We start from the raw sequence: 21,548 nt of genomic DNA, 5'->3' as shown, positions 1-21,548 counted from the left end.
ACTTGTTGACTTATCCATGCTACAAGAATGAGATTTGAATTAGAATTTAATTTTACATGGAGTGTTAATTGTCTCACCTGTAGACATGTATTGATACAATGTAGCACTAAAATATGCAGAAATATAATCAGGACACAGGTGATAAAAGGGCAGGAAAAAGAAAAAGTAACTTACTCTGCAGCTGATTTTATTTCTTAATGGTTTCTTATTCCCTCTAATGCCTTGCACTCGCACCCCAAGTAGAACAGTTGGCAGAGAACACAACAGATGGATGGCAAGCTCAACACATGCCATGTATCTGGCTCCCTGGCACTTGATTTTTATTTGCTAAACAGCCAGATTTCAAGAACCTAGTCTGCTAACATTCCTATTGGGTTTAGTGCACCACCAGCAACTAGCACATAAATATTAAAATATTGCCATAAAAAAGATCACACATGCTCTGTTTCTCTGCATAGTTTAGTAGCTAATTATTTTTTTCTTGGTGTAGACTGCTGAAGTTTGCAACACTGGGTTTGAAGATGTAACTGCTGTTTTATGAAGACATCTATGATTTTTGATATTAGAGTTTTCTTAGAGGGACTCTGTCTAAAGGAGCTTTTAGTAGCCAACCTAGGGACAGCCATAACAGGTATATGGTACTGGATAAATCTGTCAGGGAAGAGTAGAATATTGGAATGGATGATCACAGACAACTGGTATCTTTTCTTCCCTTTCACTGTCACTGAATTTTTCACAGAAATTTGAAGCTTCTGAAACTTTTCATGAAGTCTCCCTGGCCTCTAGGCAGAATTAACAGCTCCAACACTCTGTTCATTTAGCACTTGGTTTACAGTACCGATGTAGTGTGTGTCTGTATCGCCTGCTAAAATGTGAGCTTCTGGAGGAGAGCAACCAAGCAACTGGCTCAGCAGAGGGCTCCTGATTGATTCTGGATAAATGTCTTCTAAGTTGTTCAGAACTCAAGAGTAATTAGCCCCAGGCCAGAAATAGAGAAGAGAAATAAGAGACAACTGCTAGAAAACTATGCTGAGTGGAACTGGGAAATCTGTCCCCCCTCCATGGCCATAATGCTTCAATCCAAATCCTCCAGGCTCTGCGGAGCCATGCTTCAGGAAAATAGGAGGGAAACAGACTTCTCTACCTGGCCAAGCTGCTAAGTGTTGCTTCCCAGAACGAAACGTTAATAGCAAGAAGTGTGAACATCTTCAAAATCTACTTTCCATTGTCTCTTGGAGAAAAAAATACGCTCTCCTTTTTTCTCTCAAGCATCGGTCTTCAAGTTACCTTGTTCTTTTGACCATATTTGGTTTGAAAACCTTTTGGCTTTCCTACAGCACTGCTGGGGCATGTTCCTCTGTGTATCTGCATAACCATCTTTCTCAGAGCTAAAGATAAGTAACGAATGGCTTTAGTGCATTTAAGTTCCAGTAGAAGTAACTGATATGGAGTGGAACTATAAATTACTCATCACGAGGACTGCTTTGGGCAGGAAGTACTTTGCAGTTACTGGTGTCATACTGTCCTCAATTAGGAGCTGACTGATCACCCTGTCCTCCTTATACCTTAACTCGCTTCTCTCCTGATAGAATAGTTGATCTAGATGCCATTTACTACACTTTAGATAATTCAGCAGATCATTTACATTAAATGTCTTCTATTTGCCTGTTAGTCTCATTATGTTTCAGGTTCGTTTAAAGACTATCTATAGTTAGTTTCACAACAAAGTAAAATGTTCAAGCATTTGTTTCTGACAGATCTACTTTGAGAAAATCATCTCTGTTATACAGGAGACCAGATTTGTAATGAGTTGTAAACATTGTCTATGGCTCAATTCTGCATCTTTGTTATTTTTGGAGAGAAACTTTTGCCTTTCCAGATTATTTCAATATTATTTATTTTTTATTTGAATAACTACATAATTTGTATTTAATATTCAAAAAAACTGTAAAGCAAAATGCCTTTTAAAGGAAAACTTAGTGGTTATAGTTGACTACAAGAGTAGCACATATATGCTATTTATCAGTAATTTAAAGCAAACAAGTTATATTGAAGTATAGTAGCTAGAACAAGGAGGGGAGTGTATGTGTGTATGTGTGTGTTTGTCTGTGAGATAGAGAGAGAGAGAGAGATGGCCCTCTTTTCTGTGTAAGACTAGTTACTGGGTGATATGCTGAATTCCGAGTGCTACATTTTATTGTTCATGTCTCTTATTAACTCCTCATATACAATTATTTGTCTTCTAGCTTGCTAGAGCAGTAAGTCAGACAACATTTGCCATGTAGTGCCTGTAGAAGTGGCTAGCCATAAACACTCAAGGCCCACATTCGTCCAAAGGGCACTCCCATCGAAGGCGACTGCTCTGCTGTTCACATGCACCTCATATAGCCAGCTTAACCTGTTGCAGTTGATTTCTCAACAATGTTGCAGTGGATTTGTTTCTGAGAGGAGGAGCGTGGTGGGGGCAAGAGGCGCGGAGTCACAACACAGACCCCGGGAGTCGGGAGAAAGCGGACTTGAGGCAAGCAGCCTGCAGACTCGTTTATTTCAGTTAGTACAACAGCTTATATAGTCAAGACCAGCCAATCCGGTCAAGGGGCGGTCTATGTCCCAACAAATCACAGCCTGTTGCCAGTCAGGCTCTTGTTGCCAGGCAGTTTCTGAAACCATCCAATCACGGCCTGATGTCAGTCAGGCTCTGTTGGCATGTGGTTTCCGAAGCCATCCAATCACGGCCTGTTGCCAGGCAGTTTCTGTTGTCAGCGGCCATCTTGATATGACCTTTTCACCTCATTCCACCACATTTCCCCCTTTTCGTTTATTTTTGAGCAATGGGAGGCATGATTCTTGGCCATACCATTGTTGACCCCGTTTCCATGTGGTCTCCGTATGCAGCTGTGCCTGTTCCCCAGGGGATCTTACCTGTCATTGACTAACCAGTGTTCAAATCGAGAGACCACAGGATTGCTTGCTCAGATAGGGGTAGGAATGAGGAATAATGGTTATCAGGAATGGCATGACCACACATAGGTTGGGCCGTTTGAGTGGCTGACCAGAGTTAGTGGGGTACAAAACAGTAACAGATGTGGCTATGGGCAGTTTCTCAGGGTAGGGTGATAGGGCAGGTGCGTCTGCTAACAAGGTGGACTTCTCAGTCTTGTTCAGCTGATTCTGATTGGCTGTCAGTTGCAAGCTTGATGTTTCTTGCTGGTACCCAAATGGCTGTTCCGCATTCTCTGGAAAGACACAAGCATATCCTTGACCTTTGGTTAGCAGAGGATGTGGTCCTTTCCATTCTCCTGTCAGGAGGTCTTTCCATCTAACCATAGGGGCTGGAGTCTGGGATGGAAAGGATCCCCAGTGTTTATAAGCTGGACTGATCCCTTGGGAATCAAAAGTAAGAAAATTGATAGTGAAAAGGACCCCAGTCAAAGCAAGCTGTGGTCTAAGGGCATATGATTGTTTTTTGTCTTTGTAAGAGATCTTTAATCATCCTATAAGTTCTTTCAATGATTGCCTGTCCCTTTAGTTTGTATGGGATACCTGTGGCAGACTGTGTGTTCCAGGATTTCAGGAAGGAATTAAATTCCTGTGATGTATACGCTGGCCTGTTATCAGTCTTTATGGTCCAGGGGACACCAAGGACCAGAATGGCTGATTTAACTGCCTTTATCACATTACTGGCCTTTTCTCTGGATTGGGCTGTTGCAAATACAGCCTTTGAATAAGTATCTACCACCACATGGACAAACTTAAGTTTACCAAAGGAGTTAATGTGAGTGATGTCCACTTGCCATAGCTTATTAGGAGTAAGGCCTCGCGGGTTCACTCCTACTTGTTGCAGTGGGCCTAACGGGGCGAGGGGTGCACAATTCTTGCAAGAGTGCACTAGGTGTTTGCATTGGCTCATTGTTAGCTGTGGGAAAAGCAATTTTATGTTGCTTGCTGACATTTGAAATTTTTGGTGTAAAATACGGGCTTGTTCTAAGTGTCCAATGGAAGCCGTGTTGCAGGTGATAAGACGATCAACCTTTCTGTTGCCTTGGAAAATAAAGCCAGGTAACCCAGTATGTGATCTTGCGTGTGAGATATACCATGGGTATTTTCTGTTCTCAGTTAGCTCTTCAAGTGTTGTAAACATCTGGTCAATTGGCTTATTGGTCGGGTTAAAGACTGCAAAAGGGATCATCTTTGCTACCTGTACCGAGTATTTGCTGTCCAAAAATATATTTACCGCTCCATCTTGGCTAATGAGTAGAACCTTGACTATAGCTCTTATTTCTCCCAACTGTACTGATCCCCCGTGGGGTTCTACATGGATCTTATCTTTTTCCTTCTCTAACTTATAATTATTCTTATCGGGACTTTAGTTTCGTAGCACAACCGTTAATTCTCAGCACAAGATGAAGAGTAGATGCCTTTTGAATGTCGTAGCCAGATGAAGTTCATCCATCCCCCAGTTGTTTGCCAACAAAGATCAGTCCTTGTTGATCGGGAGGAATGCCTTCCTTATTCTGGATCTTGGCCTTCACATTTTCTGTTGTATCTGAGGTTCATCCTCAAGTGTGATGGTCTTCTCCATCAGGGATTTTATCAAAATCTGCATCTTGGAGGCTCTCCCCCTGCCTGTGATAGATCAGAAAGCCCGAGTGTTACATCTTCAAAGATAATTTACTGACCAGTTTGTGTGAACAAGGGATGTACTCTTAAGAGGTTATTTGCTATTATTTGAAAATAATTATATTAAACAGAAGACTTTTTAGGTGCACAGAAGCTGTCATGTATCATATGTATAAGATTTTTTCCCCTGTATGTGACAGGAGAATTAAGAATAAGGGGTAGAAATGTGGGGAAGGTTAATTTGGGTTCAGATATCACACATAGGATTGTTTCCCTTTGTTCTCCATAGCACAAATTAAATAGTAAAAGTACCTGACTTAAAGATTTTAGTATCTCATCAGATTACTTGGTAGAGGTGTGGTGGATATAAATGTATGCATCTACACTTGTTTGTATGTATAAGGCTATTTACCCTGCTTGTCCTCTAGGTACATGAGCATATATATCCTTGTGTACAAATATGTACATTTAGAATAGCAAGTTTTGAGAGAGGAGACATTGAGTTCAGCTGCTACTAGCTACCCATACCCTTGTATTTATATTAATATGAATAACATGTTTCAATATATATTTCTTTTTTTTTTTTTTTTGACAGGCAGAGTGGACAGTGAGAGAGAGAGAGACAGAGAGAAAGGTCTTCCTTTTGCCGTTGGTTCACCCTCCAATGGCCGCCGCGGCCGGCGCGCTGCGGCCGGCGCACCGCGCTGATCCGATGGCAGGAGCCAGGAGCCAGGTGCTTTTCCTGGTCTCCCATGGGGTGCAGGGCCCAAGCACCTGGGCCATCCTCCACTGCACTCCCTGGCCACAGCAGAGGGCTGGCCTGGAAGAAGGGCAACCGGGACAGAATCCGGCACCCCGACCGGGACTAGAACCCGGTGTGCCGGCGCCGCTAGGCGGAGGATTAGCCTATTGAGCCGCGGCGCCGGCCTCAATATATATTTCTTTGATGACTGGGTTTCCCTTTTTTGAAATGGTACATAAGAATAAGCAATAATATCTCATTCATTTTATGAGGTTTTAAATTGACCTTAATCTTAAAATTAATGTTATCATACAAAAGAACTTCAGAAATTCATGGAAAAATAGAATTAAAGACAAAACACATTTCCATAAGTTTTTGAAGATACATCAAACATGCCCATGTGTTACCAGTATTAAAGACCCAACAAATACACAATAGATTTTAAAAGATTGAAGTTTTAAACCCTATGCAGTAATTTTTTTACAGAATAATTTAATTGCTCATTATAATAAATTGTTACAATACATAGGTATGCAAAGAAAATGAACATCTTACTCACCAGAAGCAATTACTGTTAATACCTGCTATTTTAGATATTTTTCTATCTGTGTGTATGGTATGTATCCTAGTTACTTATGCATGTGTGTATACATATATGTCGAACACACAGAGCTACATATTCAAATATACAATAGATAAGGGTAGGAATTTTTTTAAAAGATTTTATTTGAGATGCAGAGTCAGAGACGGATAGACAGAAAGGTCTTCCATCTGCTGGTTCAACCCCCAAATGGCTGCAATGGGCTGAGCTGAGCAAGTCTGAAGCCAGGAGCTTCTTTCAGGTCTCCCATGCGGGTGCAGGGGCTCATGAACTTGAGACATCTTCTGCTTTCCAGGCAAGAAGAGTTGGATCAGAAGAGGAGCAGTTGGGACACAAACCGGCATCCATGTGGGATGCTGGCACTACAGGTGTAGGCTTAGCCTGCCATGCCACAGTGCCAGTCCCCAGTTAAGACATCTTTATTACAAAAACAATATCAAAGCACAATATTTTTTGTTCTGCAATGTAATATTTTTAACCTAACATTACTTCCCAAATATGGGGGAAAAATCATCTTTCCTAAATTATAATGGCTCACATTCAAAAATAAGGAAAATATAGCTGAACAAAAATAGGTGTCTTTTTTTAATTCCCTGAAATATGCAGCAGATTGCTAACAACTTAAGAACCATGTAAAAACTAAAATTTTGAAGAATTTGCTGAGTAAAGCAGGATGAGTCAGAAGTGACGAATCAAAGCCAGATTTACTTTTTTGTTGCCTGTTTTATTAGCTTTTGTGTTTGAATACTGGCATTGCACTTCAGATATCTTTTCCAACTATTTCATTCAACATTCAATTTAAGTAAATTTTCTTTTAATGAATATGAATTAATTACTGAAGAAATAGTGATATATTTCCTGTTTTTTACTAAATTCACACAGAAAATTATGTTCCTGGGAAATACACCATTAAGTAAAATGAGAGGTCCAGTTTTTTTTATGAGTTATAGAAACGATTGCTTAACTTTTTAAAGAAATAACCACTATAGCATAGTTTCCACTCTGTTGGCCTGATTCTAGTTATTTTCAAATTTTGTGCTGAATTGCAAACTCTACCTTTCTTTGCTTGGTCTCCCTGATATAGGTTTGCAAACTATATCCTACAGAGTTTGATTCCTTATCAAATGTCCTTTAGAAAACATGTATTTTTTGCATAATAAGAAAGATTGATTCTAACGTCAAATCAGAAAAAACAATAATATGTATTTTACATGTAGCTGTGCTTACTGGGGAAATATGAAGTGATAAAAGGAGGTAAAATGAAATCCTCGGATCAGTTTTCCAGAAAGCCACCACCTAGCCTTAAACATCACCTAAATTTTTCCAAAAACTTCTCAAAATTTCCTTTGGATTCTGGAAGTGGCAGTTTTTGATTTTTCTGGGAAGATGAGTACATGTTGTGTACAAGAGATCCTCAAAATATTCATGGAAACATATTTTATAAAAAAACTGTGCATGGATTTTGGATTTTTTTCTACCACATTAAACATAGCTTTTAATTACACTTTCCATAAATGTTTGGAAGCATCCTTGCATTACAGTAGTAGTATAGGCTACACTAACAGCAGCAGCATCATTAGCTTTTGCCCTGCATTATGTTACACATATTTCATTTGCCACCATGTAATTTGTAACTGGAAAAGGATATAAGCCCTTCACCATAAAAATCTATAGTATAAAATATAAGCTCCAGAAATAAGTTTTGAAAGTTGTGGTTGCTATGGGAACCATTGATTGTACTTTTTTTTCAATAACAAGCCAAAATATTGACTGGAAACCAAAGAAGATACATCTTTTCTTTTGAGCTGAGAGTCAAAGAAAAGAGAAACAGCATGAGTTCAGAGAAAGCAGCCAATGGGTATACTTCTAGTTATTTTAGGCAGGTATTGATTTTATAGGTAGAATTGATCACAAACTACCTGTAGCACTCAGGGCTTTGAGCCTTCATTTTTGAGTCAGAGTAGAGAAAGGTATTTCTACTGCTGTCATAAGTTAGGCTTTCATTAATGTCCCAACAGAAATATCATCAGCCATTAATCTATTGAAACAAAAGTTTTCTTGCAGGAGTATTTTTTCTTTATTTTTTATACTAATTAATTTTGTACTAAATAATGTCTTTTGAGAAAGAGATAAAAATGCTAACTCATCCCTTGGGGATTAGAATAATGACAAATTCCTTTAAACAAATTGTTTAAATTGTAAGTTTCTGAGGGTGCCTCCAGGAATATCAAGAAAAGACACAAGAAGAAATTAGGTTTCTGAATTCCAAAGGTGCGAATTTGAGCCTCACATTGTCACAACATTTCAAAAAACTTCCACATGTTGGTATGTCATGTGAGGATGATTCATTTCCCATGAGATAATCAGTGATGTTTCATTGGTTCTGGAAAAACGTTCACAAAACAAATTCCCAGCCAGAGCAGAGAGAAGTTAACAGTGACGTTTTTAATTAGAGCAGAGATCAATTAACAGTAGCCACAAGAAAACACAACATCTTATGTATAATAATCATAAAACCCTGTGTCCAGTAAAGACACATTCACAATAGCACAGCTTTAGAGACATTTGGTATCCAATAACTGTGTATCTGGGTTTAACCGTAATCTGACACATGGCCAAGATAGGACTGTGGGTGCCAGAATACATGGTACTTTGAGTAGGCTGCGAGAAAAGAGAGAAGATACTGCCACTATATTTTTTTAAAAAAATGTATATTTGGCAATGTATTCTATATCAGTGTACTTCACTGGATATGCCAAATTTTGTTATGTGTAACTTGTAATATGATATAAAACATTTTGGATCAACTGATGAAATTAATCTGATTCTTAGGGACAAGTGGGCATACTTCTGTGATGAGTAACAGAATCTCCATTTCCATAGAATGTCCCCTGGTGTTAAATACTCAATGTGCTTTTACTATCATTTTACCAAATAGGAGTGTCTGATAGACTTCAGTGATGCCTGAAATCCAAAACTATAATAATAATTTAAATCTAGAAAACCTTACATAAGCATCATATTTTATCCATAGGTAAGTGTCATATTTTATCTATATAATAATTATATTTAGCAGCACAGTTTTGCCTTGAGTGTTTAATATATACTGTGATAAAAGCAATTATGCTATAGAATACTTTGAAACAATCTAAAAAAACTAAGTCCTTAAATATGTATATGTGTGTAGCAATATACACCTACTAAAGATGACTAAAACTGTCCAAAATGTATTCATTAATTAAAGGAGATCTCTTTACATTTAGACAGGAAATATCATTGCTATTTTAAATATGAAGAGTGATTTTTTTCCTCTATATATTTGAATTTTGTTTAATTATTGGAAATGACATCTCACTACATTCTAGATAATGCTTAAAAACTGATATCTTAAAAATTATAGATGTTTAATAGTAAATAGAGCAGGTTAATAGAATTGTTTATTTTTGGCTCTCAGAATCTGGAAACTCAGGAGTCAAAAGAAACTCTTATAAGCAGCCAAATTCCTAAGGCTCCATGGTGAATGTGCACATCCTCCCAGGAATATCTCATTTGAGCTGGTGTGTTAGTTACAAACCAGATTTGTAGAAGAGATGGCCCATGAATTCCAGTGAAGGAAACTGATAAGCCTCCCTGAAAACCTTTGTAACTAAGGCAGGGCAGGGTCAAGATGAATGGAAAAAACTAAAAATTCTTTCAATAATTGTCTCATGAAAACGGCCTTGAGTATGTCTTTATAATCATTCTAAAGATGATTAGCAGATGAGTAAGAAGGTAAACATGTTCATGTATGTGTGATTCGTATTTTAGACAAGAAGTCACTTCCAGAGCAGTATTAAGTCTTTTCCCAGAGAGGATGAATGAAGGCGGCTAGATACCGTCTCAGAAGTGTGTGCATTCAAATTCTAGTTCCTCCGACTACCTGTTGTACAGTTGTCTGTAAGACGGTCATAGTGATATCTACCTGACAAGCTTGTTGTGAGAACAGTGGCTAGTCCAGGAAAAGTACTGTTAGTCTTTAATATAATGCCCAGATTTGAAAGAAAGAAAATGAATTAGTGATACTAAATATCATATGGGAAAAGAGGGTCTGTGGAATGAGTGAGACCTCTATTAAAATCTCAGATAATGCTACTGGTGAAATGACCTTGAATATGTCACCAAACTCCTCAGAGTCCCCGTTTCTTTATTTTAAAAATTGAAGTGATAGTTGTGGAATTAGTTAGCGGACAAGGGATAAGTGCCAATTCCGTGCAAATGATAAATATTCAGTGTTAGGGTCCCTTTCCCCCCAACACTAGAACTAGTTGATAAAAAATAATCAAGTCTTTGGTTGATTGTTTTTATGGCTAATTAAATGTATCTTGTATCCTTCTTTTAGGGTGAAAATGGTTTACATGGTGTTCCAGGCTTACCTGGTCAAAAGGTAAAGAGTTTTCTTAAATGTTCATATGGTTTAAGACTTTTCACATCTTTAAAACTGAATTGGTACATGATATACTAAAGACTCAGAAATTTTCTTGCATAAAACTGAATTCCCTCAGAGACTCCTAGCTTTCCACAGAGGACTCCTCAAGCAGTCCCCTCTCCAAGTGGTCTCAAAGGGACCACTCTGGGAGCAGTCTTTATCAGAGTGTGTGCAACATCATCAAAGAAGTCATCTGTCATGGGGGTGTATGTAGCTCTGGAGATGTTTTCGTTGTTATTAGCCAGAGTCTAACATGTGGAATAGAACCATTTTTATTGCCTTTGGATGGATTTGGTTACTTCTTGCTTTTCTTCCCTTTTGTGTATCCCAAATTGAGCCTAATAGTAGTTAGAAGATATAGATATTAAATATTTAAAAAGATGCTGCAGACAACTACTATCTTCAAAAATATTTTTAGAAAGATAAATTCATCATAAATAAGACATTTGGCAAACTCTCTGTGCCTAGAATCTTTCTGTTTATCAAGGTGAACTTTGCACTCATTTATTGTCTATAGGCTACTTTCTCCTTCTGGGAAGGAGCGTGATTCTATGTGGCCAGATCCATTGGAAACACAAAAATGGTATATTCTAATTTCCTGGAGAGATGGGAAGCCCCTTCAGGTGGGGCCAGCTGTCAAGATACAACCCAGATAATCCCACCACAGGGGAGAGCATTACTGGTGCAGTATTAGCTGTCCACTAGGTCCAACCATATAATTTCTATGCTCTGGAAAAGTTTCACAGGTTTTAAGCAACAAGACATCTGAAGTTACTATGTATCCAGGTTTTCTCCCTGCTTTCAGAAAATACCATTTAAAAGATGGACACTTATTTATAGTAACAGCTTTTGAAAGAAAAAAAATCTTCCTTAACTTGGCTCCATCACTGTAGTAAGACTGAACTGGCAGCAATGAAACGGCCAGCTTCTGAATTTCTGCACAGCAGTACTAGACAGAACCCAGTGATCCAGCATGTGCTACGTCTGTGAGCTGAGCTGCAAGCCAAGGGATGTTCAGATTTATCTGCTGGGAAATGGTTTTGGACTTTCCAGCAGCTGTTTGTGGTGGCTGCATCCTGCTGACATTGTGGCTGATGTCCTGGAGGCGTTTAGCAGCTTCGATGTCAGCTGGAATTAACAGATCAAGTTGAAGTATGTATTTTAGGAGAAGTGGTAGAAAAAAGGTATATTTTCAAGCCAGCCTGTTTTCTTTCCTATTAACTTTTTTAACATAGATAAAGCAAAAATAATTTCTCAGAGATATGTCTGTGTGTATATATGCACACAATACTCAAATACGTGCATATGACGTGTATGTGTGTATATATGTATTCATCAATGATATATCTATATATGAAAATATGTTTATTAAACAGCTGGCATTGTTTGCCATATAATTAATAGGAATTTTAATTATACCAAGCATTATCTTGTTGAAGCATTGCTGTAAAAACTGCAGATAACAACCCCTTCATCCTTTGCCTCTATGCACTGAGCTAGTGCTTGCAGAATGCTTTTTATGCTCAAGCCCACTGTGAGAGGACAAGTACACAGGAACAGGCTAGCACTCAGGTCCTGGCGGTGTTGTTATGAGTTCTTCAGTGATTGCTTGTAGAATTGTGAATGGCACATCAGTACGCTAAATCCATGCAGAATGAAGTGAAAAATAAATTTGTCAGATCAGAGAGATTTTAGCTGAAGAAAAGGAGTCTTACACTATTGAAAATAAAGAGCGATTGAGAATAGACAGCCCTACAGCCACCAGTTCCAGGGAAGGGCATGGAGCTGGTGCTGGAACGAGAGCCAGAGTTCAAACCTGAATTTATTCATCATGGGGCTCTTACTAGAACAGTACTGCATAGGAGTCAGCTTTCTAAGAAGGCTGTCTCTACTGGATTTAGTGAAATAAATGGCAATAATAGCAGGAAGGGCTGAGTTAGCCTGTACCAGGCTTTATGTTGATACATTTGATTCTTAAATCAATGAAGATATTATTATCATGCTTTTTTATTTATGGAGAAAATTAAATGCCTTGGAAGTAATAAAACTACTAGTAAATTGTTCCTTTTATATTTAGAAATATTTAAATATGTAACTTAACATTGGGTTAGAACTTATATGTTAGACATATCATTGCTAGAAACATAAAAGTATGTGTTATGTGTGTTCTTATTACTATACACATCATATTTCTCTTCTATAGGGAGAGCAAGGTTCTGAGGGCAACAAAGGAGAAATTGGTGAAAAGGTAATATCTCTATTTTCATATGCATCTATAAAAATAAACTGTGTTCTTGAAAATATTTGGAAATGGAATATCTGACTTGTGCATTCTGTGTAAGCAATTCAATAACTTTATAAAAATAACTAAAATATATTTGAGATTTGATTAAAGTAGACAAAAAATTAAACTTATTTGGACATAGACATTTTAATTAAATTTGTGGATACATGAATGATTTAAACTTTTATTAAGTATTAAACAGTTATTTTATTACATTGCTGATCCACTAAGTGTCCAAATCTTTAAATAAAAATTTAGTTTACTGGTGGAATTTTCGCTGAGGTATAAATAAAAGTAATTAACTGTAACAGGGTAATACAGAAAAGAAATGGCATGCTAATATTAGAATGATTTCAAAGAGTTTGGTAAAGGAATGATAGAGAACGTATGGGCAAGGCATAAGAAAACCACAAGGATTGTGGAGTATCTCAGGTCAGGTTTCAGCAGGCATCATAAACCTCCAATGATTGAGAGTCCCAAAGGAGGAGAAAACTGTTTGGAGAAGGCTACAGACAGTAGCTGAGGGAAGCAATCCACCCAGGATAGCACACGAAGCCAGGGCTATGAATACCTCTGTATCTCTCTCCTCCAGCCCTCAGCTCTCAAGCTGGCAACTTCCACTGGCCAAATCAAATTGAGAGCCAGTAGGGTGGATGAGCCCCCACAGAGCATCCTCCCAGCGTCAGAGCAGGATGAATAAAAAGGGTGACTGGTGGATCTTAAGGAGCTAAGAGCAGAAGCCACACCATTAACCTAAGTGCTATCATCTTAAATTGCCATCTCACAAAACTAAATTTTAGGTTGGTAATTTTTCATTTTTTAGAGATTTTATTTTAACAAATAACTGCCAAAGTCATTTGCTAGGTTGTTACGGCAAAATGTTTAAGCAACCATTATTTCACAGATTTCCACCAAAAGTGTGGAGAATACAAGTGCCTGAGTGTCCACGATTTCCCTTCAGACGGTTGATGCTTGAATCCTTCTGCATTTCAAAAATCTAGCTTAGTTTCCAAATAAAGCTCGAACAATACCATTCCTTTGCTTCATAACTCACGTATGCATTCAGTGTCGTGTAATTGGATGACCAGAAGAACTAGAAAGAGGAATGGATAATCTCAAATTAGACAATATTGCCTATGTTTAGCTTTCTTGGCAGTGATCAGTAATTTGCTTCTTTAATAAGTGTTTATGGGGATAATGAACATCTACTATAATTGTAAGACAAATTACACATATTGTAAGCTTCATGGTAATTACTTTTCCTCACTGAACTGTGAGGAAGAAAAAAGGATGGCCAGATAATAACCATAAAGTTGGTGTGAATTTCATCAAATTATAAGTTTTTTACAATAGGTCTTATTTCTTAGCAATCCCTTGAACACTTTTGTTTTAGAATAATAGACATTGTGATGCCAAGCATTCAAATAAATACTTTCCTTATATATATTCCTGGTATATTCCTGGTTAAGACTGGAATTTTATCTGTATGAGTGAGACTAAGCAAGGACAGTATATATATGTGTACATAGTTGGTACTGCTCAGTAATAAATTGATTCTCAGGAGCTATGAGGTATAGAAAAAATATTTGCTTTATTTGCCTTCAGTGATTTTCCATGTAGGTCCTTATATCCATTAACTGTTGCAGTCTGTCTATTTAACCATAAGGAGAAAATACTAATGGAGATGAAGTGCCAAACAGGAAGGACAATATGTTGAATTACAATAACAAGTCAGATTTAAGATTTCCAAAATAACCCTGTTTAAAAAATGCATTCTGCTTTATTATTTACTATGTGCTAAATGCTTGACACTTTTTTAGTTTTATGTGCTTTGTACTCTGACCTATAACCACACATATTTTCTATAAGATCAATAATTCAGGTCATCTGAGAGCTAATTTCTAAATTAAAAAAAATTGTGGGAAGCGCACTCCCTTTGGTGTGACATAGCATGAGATTCTTGAGTTATTCTTAACATACTTGTTTTCTGAATGAAGTCAGTAATTTCAATTTCAATTCTTTGCGGTAAACAGTATATAAATATAAACAGACTAATCTTTTTTTCTTTATAACCACCTTATGGCTTTCACTCTGTTTAAAATTTGACTGTTTTGAGTGATACAACTGACGAGCTGCAAAATAAGCTAATTCACGGATTTATTCTTTGTGAGAAATGTCTTATTTTTCAAAGACCATTCTTACTAGTTTAAAAAAAATAAAAATTAGTTATCTATGAAAAAGAATACCATGTGATTATTTTAGGTTATATTTCTATAATAAAGTTTAGATACCTGCTGTTCTTCATTGCGGCTAGAAAACGTCTCACTAGATGAAGTGATTCCTAAAATGTTTAGCCTGCTGTCCATAATCCAGGGAATAATTTACAGAACTTGAGCAATTTACAGAGAACTTCATTTGAAAGTATACACCTGAATCTGTAATGCTGGCAGCAAGAGAATGGAATCTCCTATCTTATGTGCGACTGCAGTTCAGCTAAGTCAGTTTAGAAGTGAAAAGCTATTTGCAGGAATAATCAGTTTTCTCAAAAATTACTTCTCTGACCCCTATCCCAGAAGACAGCTAATTTCAGGTTTTCTGTGCTCTTTTTTAATAATGTGGACGCATAAGAACAACCTTGTGCCACTTCTTATCCCTTGCCTGCGAAGTTAGATGTGCTTTACCAGAGGACCCTGGTACTCTTTGATAGCAGAGCTCATGAATAAAGATGGAAAGACCCTGTCCATTTCTGAGACCTAGGTTCTGGTTTCTGTGTTTCCAACACAATGAGATGAAACTTTCTTATTTTGGATTATCAATTAGAGGTGGGCATTTGGCCTTAGGGTTAGGATGCTGCTTGTGACCCCAGCATCCCAGCCTGGATTCATGTCCTGGCTGTACTCCTAGTGTGTCAGCTTCTCATTGTTGTGTGTCTGAGAGGCAGTAGGTAATACATGAAGGACTTGGGTCCCTGCCACTCACATGGGAGACTTGAATTGAGTTCCTGGCTCCTTGCTTTGGCCTGGCGCAGATTTGAATGTTGAGTGAACCAGTGAATGGGAGTCAGTCAGTCTCTCTCTCTTTCCCTCCTTCCCTCCTCCCGCCCCCTCCCTCCCTCTCCGATAAAATAAATATTTTTAAGAAATTAAATTATATATTACAATAAAAATATTGAACAGATTTATCAACTTTATATCATTCTTTTCAATCTCCTATGACCTGCAGTTCTTAAAGTTATATTTAGACAGGGGGATTTGAAAACTGTGTCAAAACATATTTTCCAAACTTGAAAGTGTAGAAACAGAAAAATGAAATTCTTCATTAGAATGTTAATATAAACAATATATCAATTAAGCCAAGAAATGATTTTGCACTTTTACATATTATCCTTATTAGTTTAAGCTAAAAGAGAACTGAGACTAGAATACATGGAAAAAGAAGGTCAGCATTGAAATGTAGGTTTAGGATTTCACTTTTAAACCTTCTTGGCAATTATGCTTCATATTCAAAACTAATGCAAGAGTGTTAAATAATGGTATTATAAATACAGCACTTTCCAATCATCACTCTAAAGCAACTGTCAACATGTCACCTTACTTACTGTGAATTCTCTCTTGGCTCACCTTGTAGAATTCTACTGAACATCAGCCTGTTATGCAATTGTTTCATTTACCCAGTAATATATAAACTTCTACAACTTTTAGTAAGGAGTCACTGGTTTGATTTGACAGCTGACTTGAAAAATGAATAGAACAGATGGAGTAGAAAAATAACTATAATTTCAAAAATCAGAGCAATTTATCTGTGGCCAGTGACAATTGCTGTGGCAGTAACCATGCCAACTTTAAATTATGCATGGTAGCAGGCCAGGGGGTGGCTTAACTGGCCACTCCACAATGCTGACCCCAAGAAATATTCTTTAACGAGATAGGACCCAAAATATAGAGTAAGATCAATTAAGTAGAGAATTGAAGATTTCTTATACTTTCTGAAGAATGTCATAGTTAGGCCAGTAATAATATTGTATTTAAGAAATTCTCATTAAATCAAGAATAAGAAAGGAAGGTAGTTGATCTGGCAGTTAGGACTCCTTTTTGACTCCCACATCCCACTTCAGCCCACATCCCACTTCAGGTTCAGATTCTAGTCCTAATTCTGTTCCGAGTTCTAACTTCTTGCTAATGCAGATGTCAGATGGCAGCAGGTGACGGCTCAAGTAATTGGGTCCGTGTTACCTACATGGGAGATGTGGATTGAATTCCAGGCTCCTGGCTCCTGTTTGGCTCAGCCCCAACTGTTGCTGACATTTTGGAGGGATTAACTAGTAGATGGGAGTGTGCTCTCTCTCTCTCTCTCTCTCTGCTTCTCTCTCTGTATTTCTCTGCCTCTCAGATAAAATAAATAAATTTTAAAATAAGCAGATCACCATTCCAACAATGGTGCCAGCAATATTCTGCAATTTCTGTCCAGTGTCAATATTTCTTCTAAATTATGATATAGTTTGAATTAGTCCATTTTTCTCCATCTGCCACCAAATCACATAATCATTTGTCTCCTCCTAACCACTCTGTTTTTTATTCTTAGTCTTTTATCTAATGTCCAAATCATAGCCAGGTGGTTATTTACCAAATCAATCATGTGGATCCTGTTTTTAAAACCTTTTACTTGTTCCCCATTAAGTTAAAAATCCAAAATCTTTGATATAGCCAACAAAATGCTGAGCAGTTTGGCCTAGCCTTCTCTCTCTAAACCCATCTCTCCTCATATTCTCCTTTTCTGTCTCTGCACCAGCCACATAACCCTTCTTTCTGTTCTTTGAATTCACCAAGCTCTCCCCTGCCTTAGAGCTCTCCGTTGGTGTCCCTATCAACAGCATTTGGCTTACTTCTGTCCTTCAGTTGGCTTACCTGTTAAATGTTATTATTTCTTAAAGTCATTTTCTTCAATACTTACTTGATTCTCCCATCAAAATTTGTTCTTTCTGTTTTAATTTCTCATTATACTTTTAACACTACACATTTAAGGTATTTTTCACAAATTACTCATGATGTTTTTGTTTGTTTTTCTGTTTTCCCTGTAGAGTAGAAACTCCATGAGAACAGGAACCATCTGTCTCTGTGTGTTTTTTATCTTCAACACCCAATGCAATGCCTAGCATTTAAAAGAATTCAATTACTTCATTACTGTCGGGGAGTAGTATACACAAAACTAAGCAGTGTATCTTTTCAGCTTCCTGAAATATTTAATAATTATTTTGACACATTCAATTTAATACCTGCCCAATTGTTTCAGATTCCTGTTACTAGATTTATGAGGTAAAGTACAAGTATTTCATATATATATATATATATATTTAATCTATCAAATGATTTTTCTGGATAAAATTTGCAATTGTGTTTCAGAAAAGATAATAGATGAATCAACATTTATTAGTATATAAAAATTTGTATAGAATAAATTAGTTAACGTATTTCCACTTGTTTTGCTATTTGTGAATCACATTGCCTTTGACAGGCACTATTTAGCTCTTATTCTATAAAGTAGAATAATACAGTTCCCTTTGTACCAGACATTAAATGGCTTTTGAACTTAGCAGTACTGTTGAAAGTCATCCCCTGAGTCCTTCACATAGTTTTCAGTTGCAATTATGGTGGAATTGGAGGTTGTTGATTGTTGCGACTTCAGACTGGCTTTGTTAAGGAAATTTGTTCTTTTTTTTTGACTGTTCTATGTAATTTAAGAACAAAGGCATGTAGAAATGGGGCAAATAATAAGGGATAAGTAGAAAATCATGATCCTCATTTATGTCCTGATCACAGCAACTTGACTTGGTAGTTTCTCCTTAATCAATGCTGAGTACAAGAGTGGTTTTACAATTTGTCTAAATTTTGTGTTTTTTTTTTTTTAATTTTTTTAAACTTTACTCCAATTATCCAGTCTTTCACTCCAGGATTTGGAACTTCATTGGGTTTTGATTCCTGCTTTCTCAGGACCTCCCTGTTCCACAGATTCAGTACCCCTTGCTCTCTGCTGTGCCCCCTTTGTCAGCTTCACATCCATCTGGCTACCCCCACTGCTTTCTTTCCCTCTTGTTCTACTTTCATCTCATTCATGTACGATTTCCTCTTCAGGTTACTTCCTTTCATTATTCATTTCAGACAACTCTAAAAGAGAAGAGAAATTTTAATATAAATATTTGAATTCATGAGCAGGTGATCTGGGCGTATTTTTTTAATTCAAAATGAGAAGACCTATTATGTAATTCTCCCATCCCACACACAACCCTGAATATTTCTGAATGAGACTGAGCTTTGAATTAAAAGCAACTCTCACATTTAGTGCCAGTTTTTGTACATAAAAAGTGTTATTGACCAACCTCTCTCAATAACAGATAATAGGAATAAGTTCTGGTATTCTACTGCATGCTAAGATGAATAATTATAATAATTCATTGCCTATTCAAAACAGCTAGGAGAGGATTTTGAACATACCATAAAGAAATGACAAAAAATTAATTACCGTGCATTGATTATTGCACAATGTGTTTGTGAAGTGAAACATCACATTGAACCCCATAAATACGCATGTTCAGTTGTTAAATCATTCTATTAGTTTTTTTAAGTATTAAAAATAGAATCAATTTTTAAATTAATACAGCAATTGTTTCTGCTTAATATGTTCATCAAATACAGTTTCTGTTTTTAGTAAACCTCAGTTAATAAAAATACTTACTTAACCAAATCTCTTTGTTGGAACTATATTCCAGATGGTAACAAGATAATTAATTCAATACCACCAAATATTAGGGAACAGGTGCATTATTTTTATTTAGAAGCCAGTGGCATGTGGACTTCATTCACAATCGATGTAAAAGCAATTCACTGTATAGGAACCACTGAACAAGTGTGTCCCGCTAGACTCAAATAGCAGATTCCACTGCACAGAGAGCAGAGGTGTTAGTTCAGCTGCTGTTCCAAGTGGATGTTGTTATCATTCTAGGCTTATGATTTCCAATTGCTTCTCAGTCTAATATATTAGAGAAATTATCCTTGATTTTTATTTTTCCTTGCTAATCCTTACAATCCCCTTTAAGCCACATAAGTAACTCCCAGTCACTGGTCAGCTCTCACAGCAGTAGAGGTTGCATGAGACAAGAATCAGAGGGCAATTAACACTGGCTTTGTCTTTTCTACATTTCTCTTTAATGTTTCTCATGTCTACTGACAGTCATACCATGTGATCAAAAAACAAAGACAAAATGCTGGATTATTAATGTCTTCATGCAAACATTTTGTGGAATGTTACTTTAAGTACCTGCACTTGTCCAGCCCTGGGAGGAGCGTGGCAATGCAGATGGCACTGGCTAGATTCCAAGGGCTCACTGATGGTAATCCTGCCTCCCACTTAAGTTTTACTTGTGTGTAGAGATGAATCATGAATTTGATATTGGTGAAAACCACGTGATAGTACCAATAATTACCAAATCAAGGGGCAGTTTGTATGTGTTTTGGCAGGGGGCAGGGGTGTTGGTAATCCACATTTATTATTTAGGGGGTCACTCATTTTTATTCTCATCTTTTATTCAGATTTTTGCAAAAGGTCCACCAGGCTTTTCTCATTAATGCTAATCTTTACAATTCTAAGTTGTTTGTTTATGCCAAAATCCACTCTGTTGTTTGACCAATCTCTCCCAGAACTAACCAATTAGAATACTGCATTCTCAGATTATTCTTTCTTCCATTACACTGACAACCTTTTAGAAAGTTTAGGACAGCTGATATTTTTCTCCTGAATATTACCATGCTAGTATATCAGATTTCAGCTGGTATCTTACTGTGCTTTGTGGGTCACAGTTTACAGATCAGATTCTTTGTGGCCTTCATCTCATGGTTCTGTGATGTCTCAGTGTACTGTTAGTGTAATATTCAGAAGTGAAAGCAATTAGTTGTGTGTTTTGAGCAGTGAACAATCTAGGCATTACAATAGAATCAAGGAACTTTGAATTAGGAGAACGGAGTCCTAAACCTTGCCTTAACTCCAGCTGACTGCCAGGCTGTCTCAAAGTCTTCATTTCTAAAACACAAGGCAAGTTAAATAACCTCTATAATTACAAATGTACAGAGTTGGAACAAGTTAGAATGAATCTCAAATAGAGTCTGCACTACTATTTTTATTCTAAAATGTTTCTTTAAAAAAAAAAAACAAAGCAATTGTAGTAATTTACATTTATAAATACTAACTTTTGCTTTGAGGTATTAAACCTGGAGTTCGTACTTATCAACTTTAAACTCTTGATTCCGGCATTTAGTTCAGTAGTCACCCTTTTCTAGCTTTGTGACACTAATGAATTTTGAAAACATGAATCCTGGATCTTTGACTAAGATAAATATTGAATAAGGTGAGGCCACAGGTGCAGGGCTGTGGGCCCTCCTTTGGAGTACTCTTTCTAGGTGACAGACATGACTCAAAATTAAGTAACTTTTTTTTTAATGGAAAGAGTTTATTGGAGGAAACCTGACAGACCAGAGGGAAGGGGTGAAGAAGGAAAAGAGAAGGAGAGTATAAAAGAGAGAGAGACAGACAGACAGAGACCAGGAGACAGAGAGGAAGAGAGAGAAAGACAGACACACGTTTAGGAACAGGTCCTCTTAAAACTGCCAGGGGGTGGGCAGGGAAGAAGGAGCAGCGAATCCCATTAGAATGGGGGCAGAGCTGACATCAGTGGTTGGGCCATGTGGCCACCTGGCTTCCAGCAATGGTGGTGGGGGCTGGAGTCTAGGATGGTGTTAGGGTGTAGATCGTGCCTTAGATAAGACTGCGCCATTTTATTAGCATTCCC

At 37.2% G+C, this 21,548-nt stretch overlaps 1 protein-coding gene and 1 pseudogene across 1 annotated transcript in view; one reads left to right on the top strand and one right to left on the bottom strand.

Annotated features, from left to right (window-relative positions):
- Window positions 1–21,548, top strand: part of COL19A1 (collagen type XIX alpha 1 chain) — a 406,965-nt gene that overhangs the window by 115,151 nt on the left and 270,266 nt on the right. Inside the window, exons 11-12 of the mRNA XM_051855528.3 lie at window positions 10,342–10,386; window positions 12,632–12,676. Coding sequence (XP_051711488.2) covers window positions 10,342–10,386; window positions 12,632–12,676 — 90 coding nt within the window. The remainder of the gene's footprint in view (window positions 1–10,341; window positions 10,387–12,631; window positions 12,677–21,548) is intronic.
- On the bottom strand, window positions 2,232–4,606 carry LOC149126601 (ubiquitin-ribosomal protein eS31 fusion protein-like; annotated as a pseudogene).

The sequence above is a fragment of the Oryctolagus cuniculus genome, chromosome 5, assembly GCF_051225735.1.
Source record: "Oryctolagus cuniculus isolate XC-2025 breed Fujian yellow rabbit chromosome 5, ASM5122573v1, whole genome shotgun sequence".
NCBI lineage: Eukaryota > Metazoa > Chordata > Mammalia > Lagomorpha > Leporidae > Oryctolagus > Oryctolagus cuniculus.
This window is presented reverse-complemented; position numbering and strand designations above follow the sequence as displayed.